The 16,336-nt window shown below is 50.4% G+C and overlaps 1 protein-coding gene across 1 annotated transcript; it reads left to right on the forward strand.

The window, feature by feature from the left end:
* Window positions 1-9,312: 9,312 nt before the first annotated feature.
* On the forward strand, window positions 9,313-14,174 carry SMIM7 (small integral membrane protein 7). The gene is made up of 5 exons (XM_037886087.2): window positions 9,313-9,448; window positions 9,546-9,587; window positions 10,186-10,238; window positions 11,786-11,876; window positions 12,519-14,174. The coding sequence occupies exons 1-5, from the start codon at window positions 9,423-9,425 to the stop codon at window positions 12,532-12,534; spliced, it is 228 nt and encodes a 75-aa protein (XP_037742015.1). The 5' UTR covers window positions 9,313-9,422; the 3' UTR covers window positions 12,535-14,174.
* Window positions 14,175-16,336: the final 2,162 nt, after the last annotated feature.

Genomic DNA, 16,336 nt, shown 5'->3' on the forward strand with positions numbered 1-16,336 from the left:
TCCCGCCCCCGGGCACAGACCCCCCCGGCCAGCGCCTCCCGCCCCCGGGCACAGACCCCCCCGGCCAGCGCCTCCCGCTCCCGGGCACAGACCTGGGCACAGACCCCCCGCGGCCAGCTCCTCCCGCCCCCGGGCACAGACCCCCCCGGCCAGAGACCTGGGCACAGACCCCCCCGGCCAGCGCCTCCTGCCCCCGGGCACAGACCCCCCCGGCCCGCGCCTCCCGCCCCCGGGCACAGACCTGGCCACAGACCCCCCCCGGCCAGCGCCTCCCGCCCCCGGGCACAGACCCCCCCGGCCAGAGACCTGGGCACAGACCCCCCCGGCCAGCGCCTCCCGCCCCCGGGCACAGACCCCCCCGGCCAGAGACCTGGGCACAGACCCCCCGCGGCCAGCTCCTCCCGCCCCCGGGCACAGACCTGGCCACAGACCCGGCCACAGACCCCCCGCGGCCAGCTCCTCCCGCCCCCGGGCACAGACCCCCCCGGCCAGAGACCTGGGCACAGACCCCCCCGGCCAGCGCCTCCCGCCCCCGGGCACAGACCTGGCCACAGACCCCCCCCGGCCATCGCCTCCCGCTCACGGGCACAGACCTGGGCACAGACCCCCCGCGGCCAGCTCCTCCCTCCCCCGGGCACAGACCCCCCCGGCCAGAGACCTGGGCACAGACCCCCCCGGCCAGCGCCTCCCGCTCCCGGGCACAGACCCCCCCGGCCAGAGACCTGGGCACAGACCCCCCCGGCCAGCGCCTCCCGCCCCCGGGCACAGACCCCCCCGGCCAGAGACCTGGGCACAGACCCACCCGGCCAGCGCCTCCCGCCCCCGGGCACAGACCCCCCTGGCCAGCGCCTCCCGCCCCCGGACACAGACCCCCCCGGCCAGCGCCTCCCGCCCCCGGGCACAGACCCCCCCGGCCAGAGACCTGGGCACAGACCCACCCCAGCCAGCGCCTCCCGCCCCTGGGCACAGACCCCCCCGGCCAGCGCCTCCCGCCCCCGGGCACAGACCTGGGCACAGACCCACCCCAGCCAGCGCCTCCCGCCCCCGGGCACAGACCCCCCCCGGCCAGCGCCTCCCGCCCCCGGGCACAGACCTGGCCACAGACCCCGCCCAGCCAGCTCCTCCCACCCCCGGGCACAGACCCCCCCGGCCAGCGCCTCCCGCCCCCGGGCACAGACCCCCCTGGCCAGCGCCTCCCGCCCCCGGACACAGACCCCCCCGGCCAGCGCCTCCTGCCCCCGGGCACAGACCCCCCCGGCCAGAGACCTGGGCACAGACCCACCCCAGCCAGCGCCTCCCGCCCCTGGGCACAGACCCCCCCGGCCAGCGCCTCCCGCCCCCGGGCACAGACCTGGGCACAGACCCACCCCAGCCAGCGCCTCCCGCCCCCGGGCACAGACCCCCCCCGGCCAGCGCCTCCCGCCCCCGGGCACAGACCCCCCCGGCCAGCACCTCCCGCCCCCGGGCACAGACCTGGCCACAGACCCCCCCCGGCCAGCGCCTCCCGCCCCCGGGCACAGACCTGGCCACAGACCCCGCCCGGCCAGCTCCTCCCGCCCCCGGGCACAGACCCCCCCGGCCAGAGACCTGGGCACAGACCCCCCCGGCCAGCGCCTCCTGCCCCCGGGCACAGACCCCTCCCGGCCAGAGACCTGGGCACAGACCCCCCCGGCCAGCTCCTCCCGCCCCCGGGCACAGACCTGGCCACAGACCCCCCCGGCCAGCGCCTCCCGCCTCCGGGCACAGACCTGGGTACAGACCCCCCCGGCCAGCGCCTCCCGCCCCCGGGCACAGACCTGGGCACAGACCCCCCCGGCCAGTGCCTCCCGTCCCCGGGCACAGATTCCCCTGGCCAGAGACCTGGGCACAGAGCCCCCCGGCCAGCGCCTCCCGTCCCCGGGCACAGACCCCCCAGCCAGCGCCTCCTGCCCCCGGGCACAGACCTGGGCACAGACCCCCAGCCAGCGCCTCCCGTCCCCAGGCACAGACCTGGGCACAGACCCCCCCCAGCCAGCGCCTCCTGTCCCTTGGCACAGACCTGGGCACAGACCTCCCCAGCCAGCTCCTCTCATACCCCTGGGCACAGACCCTTCCCAGGGAACACTCCCCCATCTCCAGCCACAGACCCCCATCTCCAGCCACAGACACCACCACCCCCAGCCAGCTCCTCTCCTCCCGCCGGGCACAGACCCTGGGCACAGACCCCCCCAGCCACCGCCTCTCGTACCCCCGGGCACAGACCCTTCCCAGGGTACGCTCCCCCATCTCCGGCCACAGACCCCCCAGCCAGCTCCTCTTGTACCTCTGGCACAGTCCCGATCGTCCACCCCCCGACTGCCTTCCCATCTACGGGCGCAGACCCCCATTCCCAGGCACAGACAACCCCCCAGTCAGCTCCTCTCATATCCCTGGCATGGACACCCATCCTTGGGCACAGAGCCCTGCCCTGTCCCTGGGCACAGAACCTGCCGTCCGCGCCTCTCCTCGCCTGGGCACAGACACCCACCCTGGCCAGATCCTCTCGTATCCCTGGCATAGACCCCATCCCTAGGGGCACAGAGCCCCCCTGGGCATAGACCTCTGCCCTGTTCTTGGGCACAGAATCTGCCACCCAGCTTCTTTCCTACCCTGGGCACAGACTCTCCCCAGGGTACACACACACCTCAACCGCCTCCCCCATCTCTGGACCAGCTTCATGTCCCCCAGGCACAGACACCTCCATCCCTGGGCACAGACCCTCCCCCCGTCCCCCGGCTAGTGCCTCATCCCCCCAGCATTGATCCCTCTCCTGAACAAATTCTCCACCTCCAGTGATCAGACTACCCCCACCCCGCCCCCAGCCCCCAGCTGACTTCCCTGCCCCTGGGGCACAGAACCCTCCGTCCTGCCTTCCGTTCACCTGCCCGGGCAGCCCCACCCTTCTGCCCTCCCAACTGTGTGTCAGGGACCCATACAGATGAATTCCTGTTTCTGTGGGTGGAGATAGATGGAGCTCATTTAGCTGCTGGGAAACATCTCCCACCTCATTGAGCACTACCCATTACATAAGAATATAAAAACAGCCACACTGGGTAAGACCAAAGGTCCATCTAGCCCAGTAGCCTGTCTTCCGACAGTGGCCAATGCCAGGTGCCCCAGAGGGAATGAACAGAACAGGTAATCATCAAGTGATCCATCCCCTGTCGCTCATTCCTAGCTTCTGGCAAACAGAGGCTAGGAACACCATCCCTGCCCATCCTGGCTAATAGCCATTGATGGACCAACCTATCCTTTATGAATGTATCTAGTTCTTTTTTGAACCCTGTTATAGTCTTGGCCTTCACAACATCTTCTGGCAAAGAGTTTCACAGGTTGACTGTGCATTGTGTGAAGAAATACTCCATCCCATTGGACACTCCTGATCTCATCCCAAGGCTATTGTTCCCCTTCCCACTGGGCCCTGTCCATTGTATCCTAGGTCTGCTGCTCCTATCCGATCAGACACTCCCATCTCATTTTACCAGGCTCTTCCCCATCCTATTCCAGTGCTGCTACTCCCCATGCAGCCCATCTCTGATGCTGCCCCAAGTGTGACTCATGCAAATGACGTTTCTGCTGCTGCTGAGTTATGCAAAGTGGCAACCATGGGCATCAAATATCAGGGGGATAGCCGTGTTAGTCTGTATCCACAAAAACAACAAGGAGTCTGTTGGCACCTTAAAGACTAATGGTGTTAAATCTGCAAATTAATTTTAGTTCTGCTGTTTCTCTTTGAAGTCTGTTTCTGAAGTTTTTTTGTTCAAGTATAGCTACTTTTAAATCTGTTATAGAATGTCCAGGAAGATTGAAGTGTTCTCCTACTGGCTTTTATATGTTACCATTCCTGATGTCCAATTTGTGTCCATTTATTCTTTTACGTATGGACTGCCTGGTTTGGCCAATGTACATGGCAGAGGGGCATTACTGGCACATGATGACATATATAACATTAGTAGACATGCAGGTGAATGAGCCTCTGATGGTGTGGCTGATGTGATTGGGTCCTCTGATGGTGTCGCTAGAGTATGTAAGGGGACAGAGTAGGCAATGAGGTTTGCTACAGGGATTGGTTCCTGGGTTAGTGTTTCTGTGGTGTGGTGTGTAGTTGCTGGTGAGTATTTGCTTCAGGTTGGGGGGCTGTCTGTAAGCAAGGACTGGCCTGCCTCCCAAGCTCTGTGAGAGTGAGGGATCATTTTCCAGGATAGGTTGTAGATCGTTGGTAATGTGCTGGAGAACAGAAGAACTAAAATTCATTTGCAAATTTAACACAATTAATTTGGGCTTGAATAGGGACTGGGACTGGCTGGCTCATTACAAAAGCAGCTTTGCCTCTCCTGGAATTGACACCTCCTCATCTATTATTGGGAGTGGACTACATCCACTGTGATCGAATTGGCCCTGTCAACACTGGTTCTCCACTTGTGAGGTAACTCCCTTCTGTTCATGTGTCATTATATAATGCCTGCATCTGTAATTTTCACTCCATGCATCTGAAGAAATGGTGTTTTACCCACGAAAGTTTATACCCAGATAAATCTGTTAGTCTTTAAGGTGCCACCAGACTCCTTAACCGTGGGTATAGCTCCTTCACTGCACGATTTGCCTTTGAATGTGTATCAAAAGCTTCAATGTGTGTCTAAAAGGGGAAGTGCTCTGCTTGTGGCTGCAACGGCAAAGTGAAGTCTGTATTGGGCTATTGGGAAAAGGTTTCTTAGGGACAGCAGATTCAGAAAGAGCCAGAAATAGGGAGGTCTAGCCCCACCTGTAATAACTGTGTTGGGCCCTGCATCCAGCTACTTCCCCAAGAGCAGTGGGAAGAGGATTAAAAATAAGGGGGACTTTAGAAGACCATCCACCTCATCCCAAATAAACAATTAAAAATGAATGGCTAAAATCAGTAAACTACTGAAGCTAGGTTTCCCAGCCTAACCTATTGTGTATTATACATGTACTCAGTGCGGGAAGATACTAGTGCCTTGCACAGAACCCACGTTCCTGATCAACAAGCTGTTCTCTCATTAAAGCTCCTAGTTACATAATTCAGTAGGGCTCTGCACTTTCTCCTGACAGAAAGCCTTCCTCACACTTACTGACACACAAGGTCAAATGGAGGCATCCTAAGGAGGGTGAATCTACCGTCAACATTCATATTTAACATTTGAATATAGCATCCTATATGCACAGGGCACTGTATATTTAACATGTATATCTAAAACCCTAGGTGTATATATATAGCCCTGCATATTTTAAACCTACTTATATAGCTCTGTTCCTGCGAAGGTGCTTAAGCACAAGCTTAATTTTAAATAGTCCTATTAATGTAATTTTGAGTAGTCCCATTAAACTTAATACGACTATACATTTAAGCAGGTGGGTAAGTCTTTGCTGGATAGGGCCTATGACATTTAGCTAAGGTTACAATACAGAAATATTTTCATGTACTTATTCAATGTAAAAGAAAAAGAATCTTTCTCTTTGAGAACATCAGCACTGTACTGTAACATCAAGAATCATCAAAGGACACATAGACATAAGGAAGAAGATGAGCTTTCATATAAGAGTCCAGAGTCGGTTTTGTATAGTATAAGTGACTTGGTGAAAAAGTTTGTTTCTAAATCCTCCAGTTTCTAAGAGGATTAAAATGTTATCTGCTCTATTGCTGAGGGGTTCTGTGATACTATTAACTATATTGTATGTGTCTGTAGCACTTTCCACTTGAGCAGATTACAGTGAATTAAGACTCTCAACACCCCTGGCAAATAAATATTAGCTAGGGCTGTCCATTAACCACAGTTAACTCAAAAAAATTAATTGTGATTAAAAAATTAATTGCAATTAATCGCAATTTTAATTGCACGTTAAACAATATTCATGGGTATTCACCCACAAAAGCTTATGCTCCAATACGTCTGTTAGTCTATAAAGTGCCACAGGACTCTTTGCCGCTGTTAAACAATAGAATACCAATTGAAATTTATTAAATATTTTTGGATGTTTTTCTACATTTTCAAATATATTGATTTCAATTATAACACAGAATACAAAGTGTACAGTCCTCACTTTATGTTGTTATTACAAATATTTGCACTGTAAAAATGATAAACAAAAGAAATAGTATTTTTCAGTTCACCTCATACAAGTACTGTAGTGCAATCTCTTTATCATGAAAGTTGAACTTACAAATGTAGAATTATGTACAAAAAATAACTGCATTCAAAAATAAAACAATGTAAAACTTTAGAGCCTACAAGTCCACTCAGTCCTACTTCTTGTTCAGCCAATCGCTAAGACAAACAAGTTTGTTTACATTTATGGGAGATAATGCTGCCCAATTTTTATTTGCAACGTCACCAGAAAGTGAGAAGAGGCATTCCCATAGGACTTTCTAGCCAGCCTTGCCATGCCAGATATGTTAAACATTCATATGTCCCTTCATGCTTCGGCCACCATTCCAGAGGACATGCTTCCACGCTGATGACGCTTGTTAAAAAAAAAATGCTTAAATTAAATTTGACTGAACTCCTTGGGGGAGAATTGTGTGTCTCCTGCTCTGTTTCACCTGCATTCTGCAATTTATTTCATGTTATAGTAGTCTCAGATGATGACCCAGCACATTTTGTTCATTTTAAGAACGCTGTTGCTGCAGATGTGACAAAACGCAAAAAAGGTACCAATGTGAGATTTTTAAATATAGTACAGCCCTCGACCCAAGGTTTAAGAATCTGAAGTGCCTTCCAAAATCTGAGAGATATGAGGTGTGGAGCATGCTTTCAGCAGTCTTAAAAGAACAACACTCCAATGCAGATAATACAGAACCACTGAAAAAGAAAATCAGCCTTCTGCTGGTGGCATCTGACTGCCAGTGGGCCATGGAGCCGGGCCCATGCTCAGAACGGGCCCCGTCCTGCTCTGCTTGCACTGTGACCTGAGACCCCGCCAGCCCACTGGCTCCCCCGCCCACCACTTGCTCCTCTCTGCCTGCCTGCCGGCTGGCAGAGGGCTCCTCTCCACCTCCTGGCCCCACCCACCAGCTTCTCTCTGCCTCCTGGTGGGATCCCAGGGCACCTCCGGCTTCAGGCAGTCTTTGCTTCCCACCACCTGTGGGGCCCCACCTGTCTCTCTGGAGCTGAGCCGCCTGGGACTGGTGCAGAAGCCTGGCCAGTCTCAGTCAGTGGCAGAGACAGTGTTGGGGGCTTGGCTGGGCCCCTCCAGGCAAGTGGATCCTGAGGGAGCCCGCCTGGGGCAGGCCCTAGCCTGGCTGGTCATGCCACTTCCAAGGGGCCAGAGGGATTCCCCGTCCCTGGACCACCCCGACTGCACTGGTGGCGCAGCCCGGAAAACACAGTCGCCTCCCAGCAGGACCAGTGAGTGCAGCTGGGCGTGGGTCTGTGGAGGGCCTGGGTGGGAGTGCTGGGCTGTGAAGATCTCTGTGCGTTGGGGCACTAGGGAATGGGGGTTCTGTGTGGGATGCTAGGGAGTTGTGGTGGGGCTGTGGGCAGGGGGGTGCTGGGCAGGGGTGGTGGTGTGCAGGGTGCTATGCATTTGTGGCAGGGTCTGGGGGACACTGGGCATAGCAAATCCGGGAGGGCTCTGACTATAGGGAATCCGGGGGGTGTTCTGGTGTTGGGTAGGGGGAATGTGTGGTACAGCATGGACCCAGCCCTGAGGAGAAGGAGCACGCTGGCAGCACAAGACTGGGTGGGCCATTGTGCATCTGGTAACTGCCAGTTTGTAAATAGTGCCCTCACATTGGGCTGGGCAGAGCGGGGCCACCCCTGCCATGCCATGACCCTAGCCGGCCCGACCGCCCCGCACCATGCTCCATTGCCCCCATGGGGGCCCACAAAAAGTTAATCCAGCCCTGCTCAGATGATGAAAATAAACATGCATCAGTCCGCACTGCTTTGGACTGTTATCGAGCAGAACCTGTCATCAGCATGGACGCATGGCCTCTGGAATGGTGGATGAAGCATGAAGGGACATACGAATCTTTAGCGCATCTGGCATGTAAATATCTTGCGACGCCGGCTGCAGTAGTGCGAACACCTCTTCTCATTTTCAGGTGACATTGTGGACAAGAAGCAGACAGCATTATCTCCTGCAAATGTAAACTGACTTGTTTGTTTGAGCGATTGGCTGAAGAAGAAGTAGGATTGAGTTTTACATTGTTGTAGGCTCTAAAGTTTTACATTGTTTTATTTTTGAATGCAGTAATTTTTTGTGCAAATTCTACACTTGTAAGTTCAACTTCCATGATAAAAAGATTGCACTACAGTATTTGTATTAAGTGAATTGAAAAATACTGTTTCTTTTGGCTTTACAGTACAAATGTTTATAATAAAAAATAAATATAAAGTGAACACTGCTCACTTTATATTCTGTGTTGTAATTGAAATCAATATATTTGAAAATGTGGAAAACATCCAAAAATTTATATAAATGGTATTTTGTTATTGTTTAACAGTGTGATTAATTTTTTTAAGAGCTTGACAGCCCTCATATTAACCCTTGATAATCAATTAGGGGAAACTGAAATACAGGAAGGGGAAGTGAGATACTCAAGGCATGTTAAGGAGGACTTGTGGCACCTTAGAGACTAACAAATTTATTTGAGCATAAGCGATGAAGTGAGCTGTAGCTTACGAAAGCTTATGCTCAAATAAATTTGTTAGTCTTTAAGGTGCCACAAGTCCTCCTTTTCCTTTTGTGGATACAGACTAACACGGCTGCTACTCTGAAACCTGTCAAGGCATGTTGGTAGCAGAGCTGGGAATAGAACATAAGTCCTAATTCCCACTCCTGAGCTTTAACCATTAGTCCATGTTTCCCACTGTAATTAACCCAAGTTATCCAATATGGGCTAAAGATTTAATTCCTCACATTCAACATGTGCATCTTCCTTCCTCTAATTCTTCCCCGGTTCTTCTGTCCTTCTGGAACTGGGCCTGGGTTGGGCAGGAGACCAGGACTCCTGGGTTCTACCCTCTGGGATGGGAGGGGGAAGGGTGTAGGATGCTATGTCCAGCCCGGGGAAAGGCCGAGGGGACCAGGACTCCTGGGTTCTATCCCCAGGGATGGGAGGGGGGAAGGAGGACTCTGGGCTCCATGCCCAGCCCGGGGGAAGGCCGAGGGGACCAGGACTCCTGGGTTCTATCCCCAGGGATGGGAGGGGGGAAGGAGGACTCTGGGCTCCATGCCCAGCCCGGGGGAAGGCCGAGGGGACCAGGACTCCTGGGTTCTACCCCGACTCTCTCCCAGGGGTACCCTACCGAGAGTCCCCGCCCCGAGCAGACAGGCCCCGCCCCCTGTACCGCCACCTAGCGGCCAAGCCAGGAGGTCTCGGCGCAAGGACTGAGCTGGAGCCGGCCCTTTCCGGTTCCGGGCCCGGTTCGGAAGCCGCCGCGATGATCGGGGACCTGCTGCTCTGCGGGTACCGGGCCGGGGGGAGCGGGCGGGAGTCCCCGGAGAACGCCCGGCTCCCCGGCCGCTCGCACCCGCTCTAACCCGCTCTCTGTCTCTCCCCTTAGGACGCTGCTGATGAACGCCGGCGCCGTGTTAAACTTCAGGCTGTGAGTGGGGCGGGGGCGGGCCTCGGCCTCCGATCGGGCCCTCCCGTAACCAGCCGCTGAACGGGCCGCCGCTGGGTCCTCTCGGCCGCTGTCCCGCTCGCCGGGCCGGTGCTGCCCTCCTCCGCCCCGGGTGCCCGCCGCTGCCCCGCTCGCCGGGCCGGTGCTGCCCTCCTCCGCCCCGGGTGCCCGCCGCTGCCCCGCTCGCCGGGCCGGTGCTGCCCTCCTCCGCCCCGGGTGCCCGCCGCTGCCCCGCTCGCCGGGCCGGTGCTGCCCTCCTCCGCCCCGGGTGCCCGCCGCTGCCCCGCTCGCCGGGCCGGTGCAGCCCTCCTCCGCCCCGGGTGCCCGCCGCTGCCCCGACTGCAGAGGGGAAGTCGTGTTCCCCCTGCCTTGTGGCACCTTCAGCACCAGCCAGGGTCTCCACCCTCCCAGTCACTCCTAGCAGGCTGCTGTCCCCCAGGGCTCTGGTGGTTCGCACCACGTTCAAACTCTTGTTAGGTTAATTGTCTGGTCCCAAATCCTATGGACTCCCGCCTAGGGCTGGTACTGGTAATGCATGTCTGCTCCGAGCAATGTGGAAATAACTCCTGTGTCCCTGCAGGAAGAAGAAAGACGCTCAGGGCTTCGGTGAAGAGTCTAGGGAGCCAACTACGGGTAATAGGCTCAATGAGTGAACGCGTCATCTGGGACTCTTAGGGCATGGCTACACTTGCAGATGTAGAGCACTTTGAGTTAAACCAGCCTTCGGAGAGTGCAGTAGGGAAAGCGCTGCAGTCTGTCCACACTGACCGCTTCAAGCGCGCTGGCGTGGCCACATTTGTGGCACATGCAGCAGCATTGGAAGCGGTGCATTATGGGCAGCTGTCCCAGCATGCAAGTGACTGCAACGTGCTTTTCAAATGGGGAGTGGAGTGTGACAGGAAGTGTGTTGTGTGTATGTGGGTGGAGAGAGAGTGGGTTCTTGGGGGGCTGAGAGCATGTCAGCATTCTGTCTTGTAAGTTCAGACAGCAGCAGACCTCCATCCCCGCCCTCCGCTCTCTCTCTCACACACAGCATTCCACACTAATGGTTGCTTTGTCTCGGAGCAGATAAGCAGCTGGCTGTCAGAAACCGAGCTTTCAAAGGGCATGTCCGCATTCCTACAGCGATTCAAAAACAATGACAAGAGTGGCCACTTGAATTAAGGGGATTATGGGGCGTTTCCGGAGGCTGATCAGAGCACAGTAATGCAACACCTCATCTACACTGGCGCTGCGGGGGTGCAGCAAACATTATTCCACTCGCGAGGTGAAGTACTCACTGTAGCCACCGAGTCAGAGCGCTCTACGTGCCTTGCCAGTGTGGACGGGTAATGAGCTAGTGCGCCTGGGGCTCCTTTATTGCACTGTACCTCGCAAGTGTAGCCAAGCCCTTCGTGTGTGTAGTTTCCCTCAGTGTGGGCACTACAAAGATGGCTGTGAATGCAGCACTTTGTTCATACAGGTGGCTTCCCTCTGATTAATCAAATCTACATGGGAAACCTCTAAGACAAAAGTGCTTAACATGAACCCATTTCTGAGACACCCAAATATGAGTTCACTGATCCATCTATAGCTAGTGACTGGCTCACCAATCTCTGCTTACAACTTGACTGAACAACATTTCCATAGGGGCTTTGCAGGCACTGCTCTTCCTCTCAGAACTGTGACTTGGAGAAGGAGTCCTAAGATTTACAGTGTACTTTCCCTCCTGCATTTTTGGATACTGGTGTCTATGCTGCAGAAGAACTCAGTGCCTTTATGTGTTGATTTCCTCATTAATGTTTGTGCCTTTAAGTTGCCCCTATGTATTTATCCTCATTATGATGAATGATTGAGGTGGGAGGACCACACACTATAACATGTGGCCATGACAGCTGTCCTTTTCCTTTTTTGGAATGGGACATGACCTATCTTCTGCTTTCTTTTCCTTGTTTTCTAGACCTTTGTGGGTGTTCGTGGCAGACTGAACTAGGTGGTGGCCATCCCCTCCCAAATCTCCATTTCTCGTTTGTTTTGTCCTTTGTAACATTCAGTTTTTATTTTGAATTAACAGTTGATGACATGTTTCAGTTAATATTGAAAATGTGAAGTGTAAATGTGTGTGTCTGAATTTGCTGTATATGATAAAGGGTGATTTTATTTGATTTTGATTTGACAATTTGACACCTTTGATTTTCTAGGTGACAATATCAGGGAGTTCTTGTTGAGTCTCAGGTACTTTCGAATCTTCATTGCCTTGTGGAACATCTTCATGATGTTTTGCATGATTGTGTAAGTAGAACCAGATAGGATTTAATTGCTATAATTTTTTTCTTAAGTTAGACATCTTGGTTTTGTTTCTAACTCCTCTTCTTCTGATCCCGCTGTCTTCCTTTGTTTTGTGCTGCTGTTGAGCCTCATTTGTTTCAATTTTGATCTGCAAGGAGATGTTCACTGACCTTGTCACTTAATGATAATGAAACTCGTAATGCATGATGAATTTAGTTTCTCTGTTCATCAATAAGAGATTCAACCTTGAATCTAGTGCTTCTTACCATGTGTTGCTTAAACACGTCAGTTATGTTGGAAGACCAGGGCAAATGACGTTAGTGGTGTCTTGGATGTAAAAAAACCAAACTCTCACACAGAAAAACCAATCTCTTGGGCTAGGCCAGCTTCACGGCCTTGCAGATGCCTTCATGCTGCCTCTCAAAACCCTGGATTTGAGCCTCATGCTCAGTCTCAATGGACAGGCTGGCAAAATATCTGCTAGCTTTTCACCTGTGTAGCTATATGGTCCAATGAGTGGGAAAGCAGAATTGATGCAGATATGTATTAATGTCTCTTCTGGCAGTAGTGACATTTAATTGGATGACTAGTATACAATTATACCCAATTCTCAACTACTTTTGTGTTTTCTGTTATATCTGCTAGGTTATTTGGATCTTGAAAGTCATCCAGAAACCTGTTCGGAGAGCAGTCTTTATCTGGTAACTTGGAGGAGGCTTTTGGCTGGAAACATGACCTTTCCATAAAGTAAAAGACTGCAGTGTTTTCAAAATATGAACAAAGAATTTTGGTCTGTTCTTTTATACAAGGGTCTAAATGTTAAAGAGATAGGACACATTCATATTCTTGGGCAGATTGTAAGATGGTGTGATTATTATGTAAATGAAAGTAGCTTCTTGTTAAATGGTGGGGAGCACTTTCATGGTTGGTAGACACACAAACTGACCCTCCTGGACCATATTTACCAAAAGTGTGGCCTGACTCTTGGGACTTTTTTCATATCTTTTTTTCAACAGACCCCAATAAATATTGGACTAACAGCAAACACGTTGACCCATGTGTATACCCTCCTCTAGCTTGCCTCTCTGGGAGTGTCAGCTTTTAGGCCTACCAACCTTGATGCTCAAAGCAAAATTGTTCAACTTTTCTAGCATATATAAATAACTTCTAAATGATGATGCTGGCCCAGCAACATGATGCTTGGTGAACTGTAGAATTACAACAACATCTGATGGTCACAAGAATCTCTGCTTTCAGTCACTCCTTGCTCTTAGTCTGTTATGGCATAGTATAGGCTATTTGAGGAGCCACTGCTCTATTGTCTGAGACCAATTTTGCCATTTGTAAGGCATTTTTATAAAGTTAAGCAAAACAATGTTATATTCCTGTAATTTTAATGATTGTCAGTTTTGTATCTGACTATAGAGAGCTGCGTAGCACTCGAAATATCTGGATGTCATGGGCTGCGCAATAAAGAAATAACTTATGGGAGGAGGAGAAGAATGTTGTTCACTATATCAAAGATTGTATTTGCCTGCAAACTGCCCTAGAGAATCTACCTCCTGAGACAGGTAGATTTTGTGGATATGGAGTTAGCAGAGTAGAGGCCACCAGAATTAAGCCTTTCTCAAGTTGGTTATAAATGTCCTTGAAGTTGAAATAACTGAGAATGAGCATACAGACACTGCTACTTATACAATTAAATTCCAGTAAAGAGGGTCCAGAATCTCAGGAACAAGCTCCAAAGAACTTGTAGGTTAAAAAAATACACATTCATCATCAAAAGAAGTAACAGGTCTTGAGATCTTAAACTAACTTCCAAGTATTATGAGAATATACACATCAGAACAGGCTGAAAAGAAAATTTTAAGAATAATTAATTCTTCAGTCTTTTTTTCTTTCTCTTCAGGCTTTCCAAGTTATGCGGTAAAACAGTGTTTAAGTAAACATTTAATTTAGGCCTAAGGGAGTGATTGTACGTCAGCATATTTTTGTACTTGCTGTTAGTGCACTATCTTCTTAATAGCAGTCACAATAGTCACGTTTCTTTCATGCAAAAGTGCGAAATGTAATTAAGGTTTTTATAGCTTCTGTAATTTAAATATCAATTAAATGATCTGTTTTTATCAGTTGATATGTACTATGCCATATGCATGTTCTAGATTCATAGCACACGTCTAAGATAGTTACCAAATTTAGTGTAATCAGACTTCTTAAATCAGTGTTGGTGATTGTGTATGTGTAAATTGTTTATCTTCCAAACCAGTACTGGAGGTTTCAATAAAAATGGCTCAGATTATACATCCCTATTGAGCTCTGGTGGATAATATGTAAATGGATTTGAAGAGAGTAGTTTTATTTTTAGGGGGTTAAAGCTGCTTGGTACTCTGTTAGTTCCTAGTAGAGTCAACTAGCAAGAGCCAGGTTTCAGAGTAGCGGCCGTGTTAGTCTGTATCCGCAAAAAGAAAAGGAGGACTTGTGGCACCTTAGAGACTAACCAATTTATTTAAGCATAAGCTTTTGTGAGCTACAGCTCACTTCATTGGAAGCTTACGAAAGTTTATGCTCAAATAAATTGGTTAGTCTCTAAGGTGCCACAAGTCCTCCTTTTCTTTTAGCAAGAGTCAGTTTCATTGTAGAACTGCTGAGAAGGTCTAAGAGTTAATTGGTTTGTCCTGTAATTGTGACTTCTTTTTTTTTTTTCTCCAGCATTTTTTATTTTTATTTATTAATTGAAATTGGCCTCCCTTGGTAAGTAGCTTTGGTGTCCTCTACAACTAAAATAATTAAGGGATAAATAAATAGCTGTTTATTATAAAAAGCCCAGCAGTAGAACCTTCCTAGTCATAGTTCCTATTGACCAATCAAATCAGGAAGCTTGCCTAAGAGAGCAAATTTTACACTGTGCCCAGAAGCTTCCTAAACTTCATCTCTGGAATGATCAGGTCCCACAGGCATAGGCTCTCCACTTTGAAGAGCCTGATACCAGCCATGAAAATTAACTCCTAGAATGGAGAGGAATGCAGGGGGTTGTAACTTCAGAGAAGGAGAGAGAAGACTCTGATAAGTGGGTCCTAGGCTATAGACTGTAACTAATACCTTGCACTGTACAATAGGTAGTACATAGGTACTGTATTATGTGCTCCAGAAGGTGCTCAGTGAAGAGGAGCAGCTTTATTCCGCTCTACCTGAAGTTTTTGTACCTTTTTAGGGGGTAGCCCCAACCAGAATGAATTGCAGCAAGATTGATAAACTGGGAAGGATTTCTGCTGAGAGGTCTGTACCACAAAGGAAAGCTTGCAGCCCCAGGCTAACTCTAAATGAACTAGATCCTATTTTAATTTGCAACTCTTTTCCAATTGTTGTATATAACCCCATGCCTGACTGCCTTTTTTAAAAAAAACTTGTTATGTTTGTATTTAATCTTTTCCCAGAAAATATGGGAAAAGTAAAGTTTTTATACAGCACTGTAAATGTTTGATAAAGCACTGCACATAAAAATAGAATCCCTGAAGAATTTTCAGTTTCAGGCTCTGAACCTGCAAACATTTATGCATGGGTTTAACTCCATGCATATTAGTCCCATTGAGTTCAGTGGGACTTCTTATGTGTACAACGTTTTTAAGCAAATTGGGGCCTAAATTAATATAAGGACAAGAGCAGATGACAACTACAGGAAGGGTTTAAGGGGTGGTGAGAGAAGACAAGATCACACTTCGTCATCTGGTTGAGTAATTCAGGTATTTTGGGAGTAATTCTGTGTCTGTCATAGTCCTGTCTGAAACCAAACCATGGGATGAAGATGTGGCTACTTCCAGCACTGCTTTCTCCTACAAAACCAAGTAATAAAAACATGCCACTACAGAGGAGTGGACACCTGTGGACAGTTAAATATTATAACATCATAGGTTAGAAAGTTGGCAGTAATGAATGTTGCATTCTTGAGAATGGGTCTCTCTAATGCCTGTCTAAGGGCAGCTGACCTTTCCCTTTACTAAGAGACACATTAAAATCTCCCTCCTGCTCATCCCTAGCCATGATTGGCAAGGATCTTGAGATATTTCAGTTTGCAAAGAATAATCTTTAGGATGGGGTTATATTTGAAAGTTCAGTTGTCCCATGCACATCTGTTGAAAAGGGGAGAGATGCTGTCCTTTCCATGGTATGCAGGGGATGGCATCCCATTAAAATCTACTGTTTTTAGAATCCATGACTCTCAAAGTATTTCCACCCTAATTTTTATCTAACTTCCTCAGTGAATACTTAGCCAGTGTATTGAAGAGGATGGTCCTACAGTTTATAAATAAGCCACTAGAGGTCCCCTTAATCGTCAGAGTAGCACTCAGCTCTATTTTGTGTCCACCATTCTTTTGATTTGTATCAGTTATTCAGAGCAATGTTTTGTAGGTGTAAAGTTCTGGTCAATCTATGTAGAACAAGTAGCATTCTCTTCTCTAAGTAAC

This window comes from Chelonia mydas, chromosome 25 (genome assembly GCF_015237465.2).
Source record: "Chelonia mydas isolate rCheMyd1 chromosome 25, rCheMyd1.pri.v2, whole genome shotgun sequence".
In the NCBI taxonomy this organism is placed as follows: domain Eukaryota; kingdom Metazoa; phylum Chordata; order Testudines; family Cheloniidae; genus Chelonia; species Chelonia mydas.

Coding starts and splice junctions, on each gene's coding strand:
- SMIM7 (XM_037886087.2), top strand. CDS start 9,423: ATGATCGGGGACCTGCTGCTCTGCGG. Junction 9,449..9,545: donor GGGGACCTGCTGCTCTGCGG/GTACCGGGCCGG, acceptor CTCTCCCCTTAG/GACGCTGCTGATGAACGCCG. Junction 10,239..11,785: donor GTCTAGGGAGCCAACTACGG/GTAATAGGCTCA, acceptor TTGATTTTCTAG/GTGACAATATCAGGGAGTTC.